Genomic DNA, 20,767 nt, shown 5'->3' on the forward strand with positions numbered 1-20,767 from the left:
TGCAGTGGGTCAGTTTATATGAGTAAAAGTTGCAGCTTGTGCAGGTACTATAGCAGGGCTCTTTAAGATGGTATGAGCTCATGTACCAGGTGAGGAATGCCAGAGGGGGATATTATCTCTGTATAGTGTCAACGGTGTCTCCTACCTGTAGTACGGCTGGACTCCTGTATCCTGGCTCACATGCAACAAAATGAGTGCTGTTAATAGGAGTAATTGAGGAATGATGGAATTCCGCACAGATAATAGGGTCCAACTTGTCTTTACTTGATGTTATGATATGCAGCTTTTGATCCATACAATGTACAGCAATAGTCTAGAGTCCCAGCAGGTATTGGCAATATGTGGCAGGAATTTATACACCCTGTACAGAATTATTAGGCAAATGAGTATTTTGACCACATCATCCTCTTTATGCATGTTGTCTTACTCCAAGCTGTATAGGCTCGAAAGCCTACTACCAATTAAGCATATTAGGTGATGTGCATCTCTGTAATGAGAAGGGGTGTGGTCTAATGACATCAACACCCTATATCAGGTGTACATAATTATTAGGCAACTTCCTTTCCTTTGGCAAAATGGGTCAAAAGAAGGACTTGACAGGCTCAGAAAAGTCAAAAATAGTGAGATATCTTGCAGAGGGATGCAGCACTCTTAAAATTGCAAAGCTTCTGAAGCGTGATCATCGAACAATCAAGCGTTTCATTCAAAATAGTCAACAGGGTCGCAAGAAGCGTGTGGAAAAACCAAGGCGCAAAATAACTGCCCATGAACTGAGAAAAGTCAAGCGTGCAGCTGCCAAGATGCCACTTACCACCAGTTTGGCCATATTTCAGAGCTGCAACATCACTGGAGTGCCCAAAAGCACAAGGTGTGCAATACTCAGAGACATGGCCAAGGTAAGAAAGGCTGAAAGATGACCACCACTGAACAAGACACACAAGCTGAAACGTCAAGACTGGGCCAAGAAATATCTCAAGACTGATTTTTCTAAGGTTTTATGGACTGATGAAATGAGAGTGAGTCTTGATGGGCCCGTGGCTGGATTGGTAAAGGGCAGAGAGCTCCAGTCCGACTCAGACGCCAGCAAGGTGGAGGTGGAGTACTGGTTTGGGCTGGTATCATCAAAGATGAGCTTGTGGGGCCTTTTCGGGTTGAGGATGGAGTCAAGCTCAACTCCCAGTCCTACTGCCAGTTTCTGGAAGACACCTTCTTCAAGCAGTGGTACAGGAAGAAGTCTGCATCCTTCAAGAAAAACATGATTTTCATGCAGGACAATGCTCCATCACACGCGTCCAAGTACTCCACAGCGTGGCTGGCAAGAAAGGGTATAAAAGAAGAAAATCTAATGACATGGCCTCCTTGTTCACCTGATCTGAACCCCATTGAGAACCTGTGGTCCATCATCAAATGTGAGATTTACAAGGAGGGAAAACAGTACACCTCTCTGAACAGTGTCTAGGAGGCTGTGGTTGCTGCTGCACGCAATGTTGATGTGAAAAGATCAAAACACTGACAGAATCCATGGATGGCAGGCTTTTGAGTGTCCTTGCAAAGAAAGGTGGCTATATTGGTCACTGATTTGTTTTTGTTTTGTTTTTGAATGTCAGAAATGTATATTTGTGAATGTTGAGATGTTATATTGGTTTCACTGGTAAAAATAAATAATTGAAATGGGTATATATTTGTTTTTTGTTAAGTTGCGTAATAATTATGCACAGTAATAGTCACCTGCACACACAGATATCCCCCTAAAATAGCTAAAACTAAAAACAAACTAAAAACTACTTCCAAAAATATTCAACTTTGATATTAATGAGTTTTTTGGGTTCATGGAAAACATGGTTGTTGTTCAATAATAAAATTAATCCTCAAAAATACAACTTTCCTAATAATTCTGCACTCCCTGTATCTATTCTGCATCTGGTACATACGCCTATAGAATCTGGCAGGTATCTATCTTCTGCTCTGTCTGAGGTCTGCTTGGTTTGGGTCTGACTAGCTGTGGAGGTACTTATCTTCTTCTTGTCTTGGAATCTTTACTCACAGGACTGCTTGCAGGGTATGATGGTTTCGTCCTGGAGATCTGATAGTTCTGTAGTTGGCTGCTTCCTTGTCCACCAGCTGAGGTAAGGGACTCAGGCTGGGAAGGTTGATCTTGGGCCTCAGCAGAGGCTTGGATCCCTGGTTGGGGTCCCTGTTTCTGGGAGCTCCTACTAACACAGCCTACCCCTGTTGGTACACTGCTTAGAACTTTCTTTCCTCCCCCTGAAGTAGGATGTGGGAACATTCCACTCCTCTTCAGATAGGGGGAAGCTAGCCTGGAATGGTATATTCCAGTCTAGGTCCATTAACTAACTGTGGCCTACTTACATATTGCTGACACCTGCTGGTGTACATTGAGAATTACAGCAAATTACATGAAAAGTCACAGTAAGTCCATATAATACAAATGCCATGTCAGATTACACAGGATGTTAACACATTTACACTTTAACATCATATAGCAGGGTGACAGAGTTTTAGTGACATACTCTGGGATGTTACACATGCTAGACTTGAATATGTTCTCCAAATATTTGCGATCACTAAAATATGAGGACACAGCATTGGTTAGGATGATGACTGCAAATATTAGCATCTAAAGGATGACAACTTTCACTGATAATCATAGCCAGGAATAGATCTGGGAAGGTACTGGTTGTGGAAATCCAGCTAGTAGGAACTTCTTATTGCAGTACTTTTTGGTAAAAATCTGAACTAAAGTTCTACTGAAGAAGTCAGAAAATTGTCTCTCTAGTCTCTCAATGCCCCACAAATAGAGTTATTGCTCCTCATCAGTTCTAGTAGAGCTATAGTTGGCTGTAGTCATGTACAGATGACACTAGAGTAACTTTGGCTGACAGGACATGACCTTGTGGTTGGCTAATAGGACATGATAGCAGTTGGGTTAGCTACAAGCAGTTGGGTTAGTTGGGAGGATTCGTTGAGGTGAACGTTTCATTGACCACTAGCTCAATGATGGCCAGGATAGATTTCTTGAATATGTTTTTGAAACTCTCCACAATAAACAAGTAAAGAACTGGAGTAAAGCAACTGTTGATGCAGGCCAGACATATTGATAATAATTGCAGTGATCTCAATACACTCTGTTTAAATGTATCCTTCTCAGCGCTCATACCGTACCAGATATGGTAAGGTGTCCAGGAGATGAAAAACGATAGAATAGCAGTTAAGATAATTCTATAAGGTCTGTTAGACCTGGTGAGACGTTCTCTCTTCATCTTGATGAATATTTTTACATAACAAAATGTAATAATGGAGAAAGGAATCAAAAAGCCCATGGAAAGACGAATGCTGAACAAGACCCACTTCACATTCTTCTCATGCAATTTTCCTGAGAGAGTGTAATCATTGTAGCAGGTGGTAATGTTGTCCTCATATTTAACTTTACGGAAAACCAAGTATGGACTTGTAAGGCCGAAAGCCAAAAACCAAAACAGAAGGCATGTAATGGAAGCAAAACGGGGGTTTATGTACCTTTTGTATGCATGTGGGTGAAAGACCAAGCAGTAACGATCCACACTAATCAAGGTCAGGAGAAACACAGCCACGTACATGCCTAGTGACACAAATGAGTTAATGACCTTGCAAAGGAAGGAGCCAAACACCCATTGTGATTCCATAATAAAATAGACTGCTACAAAGGGAAATACAAAGGTAACCATGAGGTTGGCCAAAATTAGGTGGAAGAACAAGGTGGTTGTGATTGTTTTGATCATCCTGAAACAAAGCACCCAGAGATACAAAGTGTTCACCACAAGTCCAAAAGCAAATGTCAAAAATAAGAATATGGCTGATGTTAGGTTGAGAGCTGAAGAGGACAATTGGTGAGTTGTTCCATTGATTTCACTGATATTAAAAATCGAGGTTGGTTGAGGTGACATCTCCTGTGAAGCATAAATAACAGTTAAATTATAATAATCATGAAAACGTTGTCAGCTCGTTATAACCATGTACAGTACGTTTCTAAGAGTTTCTTCGACTAAATGGGCTAAAGCATTAACAGAATTTATGACATTTTAGAATAATGTGAATCATTTGGAAAATTCATTTTGCAGAACCAATGAGGTTTCATGCTTCTTGTTATCTAGCTCTCAATAACTGATGACAGACGCAGAGCCATTAGGATCTTATATAGTCTAACATCCCAACAAAGTGACCTGTTAGTTATATAGTTTATAGGATTGAAAAAAGACACAGGTCAGTCTTGTCCAACCTATAATCCTACCGTATTGATCCCAAAGAAGGTAAAAGTCTTTATGAGATGGTCACCAGGGGCATATTAGAGTACAAATTCCTTCTGGCCTCTATATCTGTTATTTAGAATAAGTCAGTGGATTAACAACCCATCTCCAGAAGTCTAGTTACCAAAACTTGAGATATTATTATTTTCAAGGTCCCTCTAATCAAACCTCTTTTGGCCGAGAGCTACATAGTACCACTGCTCTTTCTGTAATGTCTATGTTAATGATGAAACCTTCATTCCCGTAGACATAGAGGATGTTCACTTGCCATGGTTACAGGCAAAGGTGTAGAAAAAATCATTAGAAAGATCTTGGTACTGTCCATTCATACATTTGTAAATTGTGGTAAGATCTTTCCTAAGCCCTCTTCTTCTTCTTTTAAAAAAAAAAAAGCATATCCATGTCTTGTACTGCAGTCCATCCATTCCATTAAATACCTTGGCCTCCCTCCTCTGCACCCACTCTAGTTCAGCTATGTCCATCTTATCCACGGGTGCTAAATTTGTACAGGTCTGAATAGAGATTTGTATGGCGGTAAAACTATGGGCTTCATATATTAAAGGGGTTGTCCAGGTTCAGAGCTGAACCCGGACATACCCTTATATTCACCCAGGCAGCCCCCCTGATGTTGGCATTGGAGCATCTCATGCTCTGATGCGCTCCCTTGCACTGCGCTAGATCGCGCGGGGCAAGGGCTCTTTTGTTTTCAATAACACACTGTCGGGCAGAAACTTCCGCCCAGCAGTGTGTTCGGTGACGTCACCGGCTCTGATGGGCGGGCTTTAGCGCTGCCCTAGCCATTTTACTGGCTAGGGCAGCGCTTAATCCCACCCATCAGTGCCGGTGATGTCACCGTGCTTCCTGGCAGCCCCATGGAGAGCTCGGTACGTCACCGGATCTCCAAAAAATGCCTTTGCCCTGCGCGATTAAGCGCAGGGCAAAGGAGAGCATCGGAGCATGAACTGCTCCGATGCTCAAGTCAGGGGGGCTGCCGGGGTGAAAATGAAGGAATGTCCGGGTTCAGCTCTGAACCCAGACAACCTCTTTAAGACCGACATAACTTCGGCACATCCACCGCCCCCATCTAAATCTGTGCCAGCTTCCTTGCTGGCGAAGATTTAGAACATTTTCTACACCAAAAACAAGTGTAGAAAATGATAAATGAGATGGGCATGCCGGCCCGACCCCTTCCCCTCCCACTTCACGCCCTATTTTTTAGTCCTGGCAGGAGCGGGGAAAAGTCGTAGATTGCAGCGCAAATAACCTTTGTGCCGCAATCTGCAACAGATATAAGACAGAAAACTGCTGTATATTTGATAGTAAATGAGCCCCTATGTTCTTGTCATGGGCATCCATGCTTCTTCTGATGCCTCCCATTAGTAAAGTAAAATTTACTGTTTACCAGTATCCCTGAGCCTTTTAGGGACAATTTTAGCCAGTATATGCCCTTCCATTTATCCACATTGTACTTCATTAGCCTTTTCTCTGCTCACGCCTCCAGCTTCCCCAAATCCCTCCATAATAATCTTATGACTGGACTCCCTACCCTAACATTATGTGGATACAATAGAAGACCCAACTCTCTTCCATGGGTCTAGATCTATAATGGTACTCAACAAATGTAGGCTTCAGCTTCACTCAGCAGCTCCCAATGACTTAGAGATCTGGATGAAGATAGTGGTGTACAGATATTTTAAGGTAGCAAGTTGACCACAGAGCTTGTGGTTTCCTGTACAATTCTATTTATATTCGAAGGGTTTGCGGAGCACACACTCATCCCCCAAGCTGAGGACCCGATTTTTAATCTCAACAATTACACTGCGTGCAGAATTATTAGGCAAATGAGTATTTTGACCACATCATCCTCTTTATGCATGTTGTCTTACTCCAAGCTGTATAGGCTCGAAAGCCTACTACCAATTAAGCATATTAGGTGATGTGCATCTCTGTAATGAGAAGGGGTGTGGTCTAATGACATCAACACCCTATATCAGGTGTGCATAATTATTAGGCAACTTCCTTTCCTTTGGCAAAATGGGTCAAAAGAAGGACTTGACAGGCTCAGAAAAGTCAAAAATAGTGAGATATCTTGCAGAGGGATGCAGCACTCTTAAAATTGCAAAGCTTCTGAAGCGTGATCATCGAACAATCAAGCGTTTCATTCAAAATAGTCAACAGGGTCGCAAGAAGCGTGTGGAAAAACCAAGGCGCAAAATAACTGCCCATGAACTGAGAAAAGTCAAGCGTGCAGCTGCCAAGATGCCACTTGCCACCAGTTTGGCCATATTTCAGAGCTGCAACATCACTGGAGTGCCCAAAAGCACAAGGTGTGCAATACTCAGAGACATGGCCAAGGTAAGAAAGGCTGAAAGACGACCACCACTGAACAAGACACACAAGCTGAAACGTCAAGACTGAGCCAAGAAATATCTCAAGACTGATTTTTCTAAGGTTTTATGGACTGATGAAATGAGAGTGAGTCTTGATGGGCCAGATGGATGGGCCCGTGGCTGGATTGGTAAAGGGCAGAGAGCTCCAGTCCGACTCAGACGCCAGCAAGGTGGAGGTGGAGTACTGGTTTGGACTGGTATCATCAAAGATGAGCTTGTGGGGCCTTTTCGTGTTGAGGATGGAGTCAAGCTCAACTCCCAATCCTACTGCCAGTTTCTGGAAGACACCTTCTTCAAGCAGTGGTACAGGAAGAAGTCTGCATCCTTCAAGAAAAACATGATTTTCATGCAGGACAATGCTCCATCACACGCGTCCAAGTACTCCACAGCGTGGCTGGCAAGAAAGGGTATAAAAGAAGAAAATCTAATGACATGGCCTCCTTGTTCACCTGATCTGAACCCTATTGAGAACCTGTGGTCCATCATCAAATGTGAGATTTACAAGGAGGGAAAACAGTACACCTCTCTGAACAGTGTCTGGGAGGCTGTGGTTGCTGCTGCACGCAATGTTGATGGTGAACAGATCAAAACACTGACAGAAACCATGGATGGCAGGCTTTTGAGTGTCCTTGCAAAGAAAGGTGGCTATATTGGTCACTGATTTGTTTTTGTTTTGGAATGTCAGAAATGTATATTTGTGAATGTTGAGATGTTATATTGGTTTCACTGGTAAAAATAAATAATTGAAATGGGTATATATTTGTTTTTTGTTAAGTTGCCTAATAATTATGCACAGTAATAGTCACCTGCACACACAGATATCGCCCTAAAATAGCTAAAACTAAAAACAAACTAAAAACTACTTTCAAAAATTTTCAGCTTTGATATTAATGAGTTTTTTGGGTTCATTGAGAACATGGTTGTTGCTCAATAATAAAATTAATCCTCAAAAATACAACTCGCCTAATAATTCTGCACTCCCTGTATGAAAGTTAAAGGCATTGCCTCATTGAGACAGCTATTATCCATAGGTCACATTAACCCTTTCAGGCCCGAATGTTTTTTTTTGTGTTTTTTTTTTGCGTTTTTGTTTTGTTCTCCCTGCCTTCCCAGAGCCATAACTTTTTCTTATTTTTCTGTACACATATCCATATGAGGGCCTGATTTCTGTGGAACAAGTTGTACTTTCCAACGCCACCATTTAATATTGCATATGATGTAGTGGGAAGCGAGAAATAAATTCCAAATGGGGTGAAATTGTAAAATTCAAATACAGTTTTATGGGTTTTTATTTATGACCTTCGATGTACGATAAAACTGACCGGTTACTTTTATTCTACAGGTCAGTACGAATCCAGTGATACCTTGTATGTATAGTTTTTCTTTTCATTGATACCATTCTGGGGTGTCTATGACTTTTTGATCACTTTTTATTTAATTTTTGTTGTAGAAAATGAAGCGACCAAAAACGGCGAATCGGCCATTTGGAAGTTTTTTTTTCCGTTTTGCTGTTTACCGTATTGGGAATATATTTTTATACTATGGGCGTTTTCACACATCGCGACACCCATTATGTGTATTTCTTTTTTTTTTTTGTTCTTTTATTTTTATTTTGGGAAAAGAGGGGTGATTAGAATTTTTATGTTTTTTTATTTTTTTTATTTTTAAAAACTTATTTTTCACTGTTTTGTAGTTCCCATAGGGAACTATAACATGCAATCATTAGATTGCTATTATCATAGACTCCATGACACTTGCATTGGAATCTATGATGATTTTAGTACTTTCGTATGGAGTCCTATTACAGGCAAGGGCTCCATAGGAAATACCATGCAGCAGCCTCCTGTCATTCACAAAGACAGGGGCTGCTGCATACACGCTCCGGCTCCTCCGATCGCCGCACGGGGGAGCCGGAGCATCACCGGAAGAGACCGCTTCCGGTGTTTCCCGTGGTCAGGATTGACCACGGCATATGAGGGGTTAAATGTCCACGATCGCCATTACTGCCGGTTGCGGACATGACCCACGGTTGTCTGCTATAAGAAGCAGGCAGCCACCCGTGGCTATGGCACCTGCAGCGCTGAGGAGCGGGCGCCATCTTTAAAGACCCTGCCCTGACATGTACGGCGCTGGGCATTAAGGTGTTAAAGCATATACAGTAGGTATCATCTGAATGGTCACCATGTCATACTGGCCTTTTTACAGCTACCACAGGAAAATCAGATGCTTGCCGATGGTGCCAGGACCCAGACTGATGGTGTTTTCCAATCTGAAACTAGTCGTTTTTTAAGAGATAACCCCTGACTTCCTGTTCCCGCGCCAGCATGGAAGGCAGCATGTGCTAGGAGCTCCGTCCCCTGTAGCACCACAAAGCACATTATCCCCTGCAAACTGACTGCTCCAACACTACAAGCAGTCGGGAAAATCTACTTGAATAACCGATCACCAGTTTATGTACTGATTCATAATACCCATGGGGAACAAATCTAAAAGAAACCCTGCAAAGCTCTGCAAGGCGCCAACAGAGACCAACATGGCGGCGCAAACAGAAGAAGACGGAGGCTCGCAACCCCCAGTCATAATGGACTCTGAAAACCTTAGCACAGATGCGGAGGGAGACAGGCTGGACATAGACTATAAACATCTAGCTGTGGAAGTTGCTGCACGCATTTTACCTGACCTCCAGGATGCTCTCTCCTCCACAGTGACACAGTGCTTTGCGGCCTTGAAATCTGAGGTCACACAACATACCACACGCCTCGACGAGTTGGAGGCCAGAGTGGCAGCAGTTGAAGCTGAAAACAAGTCGGTCCAGGCTCACCTCACCAACGCCCTGGCTGAAAATGCCAGATTCTGGAGTAAGATAGATGACCTCGAAAACCACTCAAGGCGAAGTAATCTCCGCATAGTTGGCCTCCCAGAAAGTATCCCAGCCAGAGACCTCACCGCCATCTGTGAATCTGAACTACCGGAAGCCTTGGGATTATCGACTCACTGTAAAGTAGAAAAGGCACATAGGGTGGGCCAAGGCATCCCACCTGAAACCAACAACAGACAAAATAGAACATCTGCGACTTCAGCCCAGGGTAAGAGACTACCAACTCCAATAAAGATTATATAAAAAAAGAGATAACCCCTTTAAGATTTGGCACCGTCAAGGAACAATCAGATAAGCCACTACTTGCTCCCTCATGAGAGGACTGATCTCTGGTAACTGTCTCCTTCCTGTAAACTTGTTGAGTTTACCGACACTAAGTCATAGTACATAATAATATAACTTAAATACAATGCCAGCAGTATAAAAGAAGAGTACAGAACGTTATACAATAATGCCCTACTTGGAGATATTTGGACTTCTTCTTCTGTCTTCTATATCTTCAGCCAAGTGTTTTCTTCACACAATTTGTTTCCTGTGTAATGTGTAAAATGAGTAAACTCAGGAAATGCTAAAAGTATAAAGCTCAAAAATAAAACGTATTTTAGAGACTAGATTTTTGTTTGTGGTCAACCTTAAAGGGGTTATCCCATCATAATGATCACTGTTAAATCTGTTATTGATTTGACAGTGATCATTTTTGTAAATATATTTGATTAACCAATTCCCACCGTTTAGGAGAAAATTCATCCCCACTTACCTCATTGTTGTCATTCGGTCTCCCCTGGTTACGGCCACCGCTCTTCTCCGGAATCCCGGTGGCCGCACTTGCGTAGAAGACTCCTTCTTTCTCCCGGCCGGGCCGCTCGCTGTCCTGAATGCGCACACCGCCGCGCATGCGCGATGGTGACTTCTTCCTGGCCAGAATAGTACAGAGCCGCGAACACGCACGCCAGCTCTGTACTATACTGGCCAGGAATAAGTCACCATGGTGCATGACGGCGGCGTGCGCATTCAGTCCAGAATCCAGGAAGTGAACGGCGCGCTGGCAGCAGGTAAGTATGAAAATGCAAAGTGGGATATCCCCTTTAACCACCTCCGGACCGCCTAACGCAGGATCGCGTTACGGAGGTGGCAGCGCTGCGCACAGTCACGCATATATGCGTCATCTCGCGAGTGTCTTCTGGGTGTCTTCTTTCCAAAATGGGGTCACTTGTGGGGTAGTTATACTGCCCTGGCATTCTAGGGGCCCAAATGTGTGGTAAGGAGATTGAAATCAAATTCTGTAAAAAATGACCTGTGAAATCCGAAAGGTGCTCTTTGGAATGTGGGCCCCTTTGCCCACCTAGGCTGCAAAAAAGTGTCACACATCTGGTATCTCCGTACTCAGGAGAAGTTGGGGAATGTGTTTTGGGGTGTCATTTTACATATACCCATGCTGGGTGAGAGAAATATCTTGGCAAAAGACAACTTTTCCCATTTTTTTATACAAAGTTGGCATTTGACCAAGATATTTCTCTCACCCAGCATGGGTATATGTAAAATGACACCCCAAAACACATTCCTCAACTTCTCCTGAATACAGAGATACCAGATGTGTGACACTTTTTTGCAGCCTAGGTGGGCAAAGGGGCCCATATTCCAAAGAGCACCTTTCGGATTTCACAGGTCATTTTTTACAGAATTTGATTTCAAACTCCTTACCACACATTTGGGCCCCTAGAATGCCAGGGCAGTATAACTACCCCACAAGTGACCCCATTTTGGAAAGAAGAGACCCCAAGGTATTTCGTGATGGGCATAGTGAGTTCATAGAAGTTTTTATTTTTTGTCACAAGTTAGTGGAATATGAGACTTTGTAAGAAAAAAAAAAAAAATCATCATTTTCCGCTAACTTGTGACAAAAAATAAAAATTTCGATGAACTCACTATGCCCATCAGCGAATACCTTAGGGTGTCTACTTTCCGAAATGGGTCATTTGTGGGGTGTTTGTACTGTCTGGGCATTGTAGAACCTCAGGAAACATGACAGGTGCTCAGAAAGTCAGAGCTGCTTCAAAAAGCGGAAATTCACATTTTTGTACCATAGTTTGTAAACGCTATAACTTTTACCCAAACCATTTTTTTTTTACCCAAACATTTTTTTTTATCAAAGACATGTAGAACAATAAATTTAGAGCAAAATTTATATATGGATCTCGTTTTTTTTGCAAAATTTTACAACTGAAAGTGAAAAATGTCATTTTTTTGCAAAAAAATCGTTAAATTTCGATTAATAACAAAAAAAGTAAAAATGTCAGCAGCAATGAAATACCACCAAATGAAAGCTCTATTAGTGAGAAGAAAAGGAGGCAAAATTCATTTGGGTGGTAAGTTGCATGACCGATCAATAAACGGTGAAAGTAGTGTAGGTCAGAAGTGTAAAAAGTGGCCTGGTCTTTCAGGGTGTTTAATCACTGGGGGCTGAGGTGGTTAAAGAAGAACAAACACTAGGAGCAAGAGATGGCCTATCTGAAGTTTTTTCACTCAAAGCTGCTTTAAAGGGGTTGTCATACCCATAGACATTCCCATAGTTTCACCCAGGCAGCCCCCCTGATATTAGCATCGGAGCATTTAATGCTCCGATGCGCTCCCTTGCCCTGCGCTGGATCGCGCAGGGCAAGGGCTCTTTTATCTAAAATAACACACTGCCGGACGGAGGCTTCCGCCCAGCAGTGTGTTTGGTGACATCACCGGCTAGGGCAGCGCTAAAGCCCGCCCATCAGTGCCGGTGACATCATCGGGCTCACTGCTGGGTGGAAGCCTCCACCTGGCAGCCCCATGGAGAGCCTGGTACGTCACTAGAACTCCAAAAAATGCCTTTGACATGCGTGATTTAGTGCAAAGGAGAGCATCGGAGCATAAACTGCTCCGATGCTCCTGTTAGGGGGGGCTGCCTGGGTGAAAATGGGGATATGTCTGGGTTCAGCTCTGAACCTGGACAACCCCTTTAATGACATCACTTACTCTTCCCAGACGACGCTTTTGTTGGTACATTGATATGTACCAGAAAATTACGATTGCAGAATTTGTCACAAATCCTGCAACAACACAACAGCAAATTCTGCATTATTACCTGATACCTCCTCCATATTGATAGGGGTGAGATTTGCAGTGAAATCCCTTAATGTTCTCATGACAGAGCTAAATGGTGGTAAGACATGAGCAGATTTCTGCCACGGTATTCCATCAGTGTTTTCCCATAACCGAGTGCAGTCAAGAAATCAACATGTGAAAACTCTTCGGCTACGTGAACAATGCCACAGACTCCGATTGAACATGAGCCAGTTTCAGCACAAATGGAACATGTTTTTTTGGTACGGAATCTGCACTGGATCCATAGTAAAAATCTACTATTACGTGATGTGGTCAGCTCTGGAATATTAAACAGCTGGCATCCTGCTCCCACTGCTGGAAATGGAGCTACTTCTAATCCTGGCAGTTTAGACTTCTAGGTGCCATGTCCGTAGGCTGGCTATTTAGTGCCATCAAAGTGATCACCTGGTAGCCTGTCTGCTTCCCCAATGGCCCATGGTCACCATCATTCCTCTGCTACTTCCCAGGGGACAGGAGTACTAGTGTAGCATTGCTCCATCCTTCCCACACATGCCGATGCCTTCTACATGCTTGCCCTGCCTCTCACTGGCCCTAGGGCAAGCACGCTTTGTCCAGCTCTTAAAGGGCCAGCACACACCTTAATCTCCTCCAGCATCCTACAGTATTTAAGCCACCTTCCTCAGTGGGAAGGCAAGAGGTTCTAGATGCCTAGTTACTTGTTAAGGTGTGCTACCTGTCTTGTTTACTCTCCCGTGTACCGACTTCTGCTAGATTTGGATTTGACCCTTTTTTTATGCCTCACCTGACCTCTTTCTGATCTCTGTACTGACCGTGAGCTGCCTGTCCTGACCCTGGGACTGACTTTGGATTGCATGAACTCTGCCTGCTCCAACCGGATCCAGTCAATAGCTCTAACTTCTGATCGGAGTCCCCTCAGCCTGACCCATCGATGCAGAACTAGCAGCGATATATTCATTGCTAGGGTCCCAGAAACCCTAAAACATAATCTAATACAATATTGCCAGAGTTATCGTACATACATCAGCTCAGCTCTGTGCATGGTAGGTAAAGCTCTTTAATGCTCAGATGAAAAGTGATTACAGTGCACTTTTATCTTCTCAAATTGAAATGGTCTACTTTCGAACAGTGACCGCAGCATCTTAGGTGTCTCACACAAGGAGAGGTCTATCACACCATATTTTGCCTTTTTGCACATTTCTTTGCATGTTTTCAGGTGTCAGCCAGTGCAGGAACAGGCAACCTTAAGCTACTTGGTCCTGATATGGTCCATACATTACCCCACTGTAAGTAGTGGTTGGGGTGCAGTATGATCTCCTGTACAGCTCAGCAGTCTGTTCAGTACAGACATGTGCTATAAGACCCTTGCAGCTGGCCCGTCAGCATTTTTCTATACAGCCTCCCTTCCTTGACTATATGCATATCTACTGTTACTCTGATATTAAAAGATTATCTCCTTTCCTTTGCTTGGAAGACTTTGCATCAAAATTCTTCTGCCCTGTTTCTTCCCATCTCAGCGCAAAACATAGCAAGGAAGAAAGATTTACGATACAATGGCTACCAGACATCAACGGAGATCAGAAAGGAGATGAAAAGAAGTACATTCAGCCTGATTATGGTGGCTTATAAACCCGGTTATAACTGTGACTGCTGAGATCCCTATAGTTATGCTGATGATGAGACCTTGCAAGATTTGACAAGGTGCAAACCCTACCCTGAATCCTCAGAATATGCTGATATCACTGTTTGGGTAATTGCCAAACATTCTCAAAAATCTCCCTGAATTCTCCGAACCTCAGAAAAGTTAAAGGGGTATTCCCATCTCAGACAATGGGGGCATATTGCTAGGGTATTCCCCCATTGTCTGATAGGTGCAGATCCCACCTCTGAGACCCGCACCTCGTAAACTGAGCTGGCAAAGTGAAGGAGGGTGCACTTCAATGCGGACAATGGAAATAGCCGAGCCAGCGCTCGTCTATTTTAGGTGGCCTCATAGAAATTAATGGAGGGTGGCAAATCTCTAAGATTAGGTGGCAAAAATACATACTGCAGATACAGGAAAAAGACCTTATATCTTCCACGGTCCAGGACAAAAAGTAAACCAGTGTAGTGGTTGCTGAAAGAAAATAATAAAGAGTGAAAGACCATAGGGTAAAACCTGAGAGGCAAAAGAGTGGATTTGGTTTAAGGTTGTGCTCACCTTGGGGATTGACGTGATGACGTAGTCACGCTACGTTGCGCCCTCCTCCTTCCCCTTCGCTTTGCCACGCTGATCCATGCTCTGGGTGATCTGAGAGCTCCACTGCCCTCAAGCCTTGCCGCACCTCCGGACCTCCCTACCACCTGCTGTGCCGGGTCTGCCTGTTGCTACGTGCCACGTCGTGGAGGAATCCTCTCCCTGGTCTTGGACCATCCCTGCTCTCCTTTACATCTCTGTCCTTGGTCTTTCTGCCTCCTCGATGGCTCTAGGATTCAGGTTTGAGAGACGGGTCCCGTCTCCTTTCTCGTGTTTTCTCGTGTCTTGTTTGATTGTTTTATTCCTCCCTCCTTTTCCCTGTGTATACTCCTTGTTTTGCCCTGTTACATCAGAAATGCTGTATTCGTGATTGTTGTATCCTGGAAGAACTATTTTTGATATACTCTTTTCTCTTGAGTTCTATTATTATAAGTAAGGCAGGGAGTGGAGGGAGAGGAAAATAGCAAATAAAAAAAAAAGAGGACAAGAAAAGAAAGAAAAGAGAGAAGCAAGATAAAGGATAAAAAAAATGGATAAAAAAAGGGGAGGTGAAGAAAGGAGGGAAAAATAAATAAAAAATGTCCCGAAGCAAAATAGGCGTTCTGCTGAATATATACCAGTCAAAACTGGTCAGAAACCAACAGAATCGCCTAAAATTAAACAATTCTTGAAGTCCTCAAAGGCTCCTATTACAAGAGCGGGACATAAAGGGTCGCAAGAGGTGGATGTGGTAAAAAGAGGAGGATATATTGTGGAAGAAACATCCGATTATTTAATCCAGGAGGCGGGGGCGGAGAGAGATGAAAATAATGGTAATATTGTTTTGTCAGTGGGCAAATCTTTACCCTTGAGTAAAATTTTAGGTGCGTTAAAAAAAATGGAGAGCTAATTAATTAAGACCGATGTGGCTCTGATAAGAGAGAAGGTTTCCAAAATAAAGAGTAACTACCATAGAAAAATCTGTGGAGGTCCTAGAGAAGGAAGTTAAAATGTTTAAAATGGAAATCCCTATATTAAGATCTGAGGGTAGCACCCTTGACGACAGGTCTAGACGAAGCAATGTGAAAATAATAAGCCTGCCAGAAGGTATGGAGGGGGTCAATCCTGTGGATATGTTTCAGAATTTAATTTTGGAGAAGTTTGGAAAAGAGCACTTTTCTCCATTATTCCTTGTGGAAAGGGCCCATCGGGTCTGATAGGAATCTCTGAGTCCCACTTGGTACCCCTGGCACCAAACTTCTAGTATCGGCTTGGTTTGAGTCCCTTTCTGACGTCAGGAGAGCGCTTCACTCAGTAGGTAAGAAAAGACACAACAGTGATGTACTGAATGAACACTCTGAGGTTTATTTTTAATGCACACAGGTTATATAGAGGGGGCTTTACCCTCTTTATTAGCATATCATCGTATGTTATGTATTTAACCTATCATATTAACACGTTTCATACTACAGTCAGAGAAACAGAAACAAAAACGGAACTTCCATATTAGGAACATTGTCCGGGAGTAGTGCCAAAGAGATAAGATTCAGGGTTACAGAGAATAGAAACCTTACAGTATATTAGTTTCACAGCAATCAGAGTTAGTACCTAACATAGAAACAAAACTTCAGCAAAAAGCAGAATTCATTTTGACATAATAAAGAACATGGATTCCTTTCAGGGTCCTTTGGGGTAAACCAACTGCCGGAAGGTAACCGCGGATGCTTCTTGCGAAGATTCTTGCTTCATGAGACAGGGACATGATCCTTAGAAGGGCAAGGGAATGCCGCCCCGTTTCTTTCAATGGAAATAGACGGTCCTTCTTTCCTGATTTCTCTAAGAACACTCAAGATAAAAGACGCGGTTATATTGAGGTTAAGAGACAACTCCGTGAAAAGAATATTAAGTATTCCTTCCTATACCTGGCCAAATTGCGGATAATTTCCAATAGTGTGACTTATTTTTTTGACACTCTTGACCTCGTAGTGGACTGGTTGGATCAGAATAATATTTGAATCCTTTTTTTTCTTTTTCTCTTTTTAGCGGGCGGGGAAGATATGGGGAGAGGTGGTCCTAGCTTAGAGATCTATCCAAGATGGTGGAAGATCACGAGTTGGGGGGGTTGGTATTGTGTGGGATGGGGGTGGGTTGTGATGCGCCTCCCATGCTGCGGGGAGAAGAAGTGGAATTTGTTCGCTTTTTCTTTGCTCTCTTCTTGATTGATGTCGGTTAAAATTCTGACTTGGAATGTTCGGGGTCTTGCAGATAAATTGAAAAGACAGGCAGTTTGTGATCGGGTCTGCAGGCACCTTCCAGCTATTGTTAGTTTAGTAGAGACCCATTTTATTGAGGGGAGATCCCTCAACTCGAAGGGGGATGGGCTGTGCAGACTTATCACTCCACCTTTGCTAGTTATTTAAGATTAGTAATAGGATTGATTTTGTCTGCCAGACCTCCTCCACCGATAACCCCCACACAACAAAAAAAAACTTTTTGTCTGCTACTGGGCAAAAACCATTTATCCTATACTAAATCGAGTATGCAGATTACAAATCGGAAGTCAGAATTGTTGTAACACGTCACGAAATTTTGCTATGCATAAGTGTGCCTAAATGAATCAAGAACTTGGAAAGCATTGAATAATTTTGAACAGAACGAGTTTTACTCCAACAATTTTCTGATCTACATCAAAGTTTGCGCAGAAAACATGAAAATGTAATGGAATAACAAAAATTCAAAAAGTCTCGTTTTTCGGTTTAAAAGTCTTACTTGAGCAAGGTCCAGTACTGCTAAAAGTGCTTCAGGCATCTGCTTTTGCGTTTGCGAACGGTCATATTTTCCCGTTGCAAAAACCAGCAGTAGTCCCCCATCATGTTGGGATTTCTCCATTGTAGAAATATCTTTATGGAACCGCTCTCCATGTTCGTCACTTACGTGTCCCAAATTGGGTGGGAAAAAGTCAAGACGGGAATGTAAGAAATACACTTTCAATGACATTCGGCAGCCAAGTTGTTCATATGCTGTAAGCACGTTGTCTACTAATTCAGCAGAGTTTGCAGCTCGTCTGTTCCCAAGGAAGTTCAGCCTGAGTGCGCCCGGACAGGTCTGGACATGTCCATTGGAATATCTCTGATATAATGCATTAATATTATACCTGAAGAGGCTTTGCATGTATAACTTATAATCTAGACGTGTCCGGCAAATTCCGAGTTCATATTGGGAATCAGCGCGCTCATTTTAGTATAAATCACATGTTTTTCTCTCAGTAGCAAAATCATTGTTGCGCAATGTAAGCAGGGGAAATTTGTATTTCTTTATGGAAACTTATTTGGAGAAGCGTGTATTTTGGCTTTTATTTATATTCCTCCCCCTTTTTCACTCCATGCACTTAACTATTTATTAACTTTTGTGGATCGGTGGCCTGAATGCCCTGTCATTGTGACTGGGGAATTTAATTGTGTCATGGATCCACAAAAGAATAGGATGTCCACGGAGAGAGACGTTTATCCTCTGGGTCAAGGGTCTCCTCTCTCCCGCTTTTGTCAGAAATCTGGTTTTGTTGATATATGGGGATGGGGAAACGAGCATATTCTTGTGTTAGTAAAGCTGGGAGGTCAATGTCTAGCCCTGATTAATAAAAATTACTTGAAATATTTAAAAGGTATGAAATACGAGGCCAGGTCTCTGTCCAACCACTCACCTCTTACTATTCAGCTTTATATGTTGAATGATAAATATGTTATTAGGCCTCCATTTAGATTAAATCCCCATTGGATTCTTATAATGGATAATCATGAACTGATTAAACGGGAGATGAAATTTTTTGGGGAAATTAATTATAACTCAACAAAGACATATCTGGTATGGGATGCATTTAAGGCCTTTATGAGTTTTTATTTATTTATTAGTACTATCTCTAACTTAAGTAAAGGCTATGCTAAGAAAGAAAGAGATCTCCAAGAAGCAGCGGTAGCTAGTATGGAAGAGTTTGCTAACAAAGGTACAGAACAAAAAAGGGAACTTATGCAGAGGTCAAGTCAGGGTTTTTCAGACTTTCTTCTGGATAAGGCTCTTTTTTAGGGGACAAAATTTTTTTTGTTCTGAATCAGGCCGCCCAGGGAAAATGCTAGCTAGGGTGATCTCTAATCAGGATCCCAAAAGAGAGATAGTTAGTATTCGCTCCCCTCAGGGTGTAATTGTGCAAGATCAGGAATGTATTAAAGAGATATTTGCGAACTATTTTCTTGATCTGTATAAATCAGAAGATAGTGTTTCAGAGGAAGCGATTGATTCATATTTGGATTCCATCTCTTTTTCAGTCCTTACTGATACTCAGAGAGAATTTCTCGATGCCGACCTCTCTCTTCAGGAGTTAGAGGCCGCTTTGAAAGCCTGTGTGGGAAACTCTTCTCCAGGATGTGATGGATTCCCATATGAATTTTATCACAAATACAGGGAGGTTGTTTTTCCCCCATCTTCAGAAGGTATTTACTGAGGCAATAGAAGACAGTAAGCTAACGGAATCTATGACAGAGGCTGTAATAGTATTAATATTCAAAAAGGTAAGGATTCTTTAGAAATTAGTTAATACGGGCCAATTTCCTTGTTAAATACGGATTGTGCCGGCATACATACATTATTCCTCTGGGTAGCCATTTTGTATGCTTCTGGCCTATGTAAAAGAACAGTGAACTCTCATCTTCCTGAAGCCTGGGTCAAGTATGATATAGATGGACACTTTTATTACCACTACTCTGTGAGGCCGGCTATAAAAGGTCATAAAGGCTATACCAGGCCCAGCTCATCCTGTCCTATAAGATAAAGATCAGCTCGCTGTCAAGCCTGGCTGGAGCGTGACGTCATTAATTTCCAGGTCTGGTTTGAGGAGAGCTAATAGCCCTTAATTAGCTCTGGGCATAAAACCAGTCCACTTTCATATTTCAGTTATGAATCAACTTATGCCCTTTCTGACACCAGATCCAGGCTCTACAGAGTATTGTGGTTAATTGGGTATCAAATATGACCAGAGGATGTGATTCTGTAGCTCACCTATGGGTGGTAGAAGAACTACAGGTCCCAGCATTACCGTGTGTGGTCTCATTCTGTATGTAAATAAATAAGGATCGCAAATATGTATTCTGTATAAAAATATGCCGATGTATCAGGGAGATACAGGCTTAAGTATAATCCTCATTGTAGGAACTGAACTTTGATGGGGGTCATAAAACCCTTGGAGGCCAATCCCTAGGCTTCACAGTCACTCTGCTGCCATTGGCTGACAGGAGTAAGTCTCCTGCCCATGGCAGAGTTCATAAAAATCTGTGCACAAGGACAGAGGAGAGAGACCCATGGAACATCACCAGACACTTAATTGGACATTGACAGCATATCCCTGTATCAGAAGAACTTTGAGGGTCTCCCCTGATACATACTGAACGGGGTTTGCAAGGATTCAAAAAGGACATATGAACGACCATCTGAAAGCCTCCAGAGAAACTAAGTATTCTTTCACCTTTTTCCCTTTCATTTGAACTGTCGTGATTATTTATATTGTTATTATTATTCTGTAGATTTATAGTCATTTTCATTAGATTTGTATGCACTGCTTTTTACCTCTTATTAAAGATTATAAAATCTAAGTGGCCAAGTCTTCCATATTCTAAGCTGCTGAACAACGTACCTTGCCTTTGAAGAGACGTTACCAGGTAGTTAGTTAAATTGCATTTAGGAATTGTAGCTGGGGGTGATTGACTGCGGTTGGTCAGTAAGTGATATCCGGTTAATCCACTGATCTGTGTGATAGTGAATGACCCGGATAGTCGGCTCGTAGACCGGGAACCCACGTGGTGGCAGTTACCGAAGTGTAGTG

General features: G+C 42.6%; 1 protein-coding gene across 1 annotated transcript; it reads right to left on the minus strand.

The window, feature by feature from the left end:
- Nucleotides 1–2,551: 2,551 nt before the first annotated feature.
- Nucleotides 2,552–10,113, minus strand: LOC120986788 (probable G-protein coupled receptor 33). The gene is made up of 2 exons (XM_040415494.1): nucleotides 10,033–10,113; nucleotides 2,552–3,947 (listed from the first exon to the last, which is right to left on the minus strand). The coding sequence occupies exon 2, from the start codon at nucleotides 3,942–3,944 to the stop codon at nucleotides 2,967–2,969; it is 978 nt and encodes a 325-aa protein (XP_040271428.1). The 5' UTR covers nucleotides 3,945–3,947; nucleotides 10,033–10,113; the 3' UTR covers nucleotides 2,552–2,966.
- Between the last annotated feature and the right edge of the window lie 10,654 nt (nucleotides 10,114–20,767).

Source organism: Bufo bufo, chromosome 1 (assembly GCF_905171765.1).
Source record: "Bufo bufo chromosome 1, aBufBuf1.1, whole genome shotgun sequence".
Lineage (NCBI taxonomy): Eukaryota > Metazoa > Chordata > Amphibia > Anura > Bufonidae > Bufo > Bufo bufo.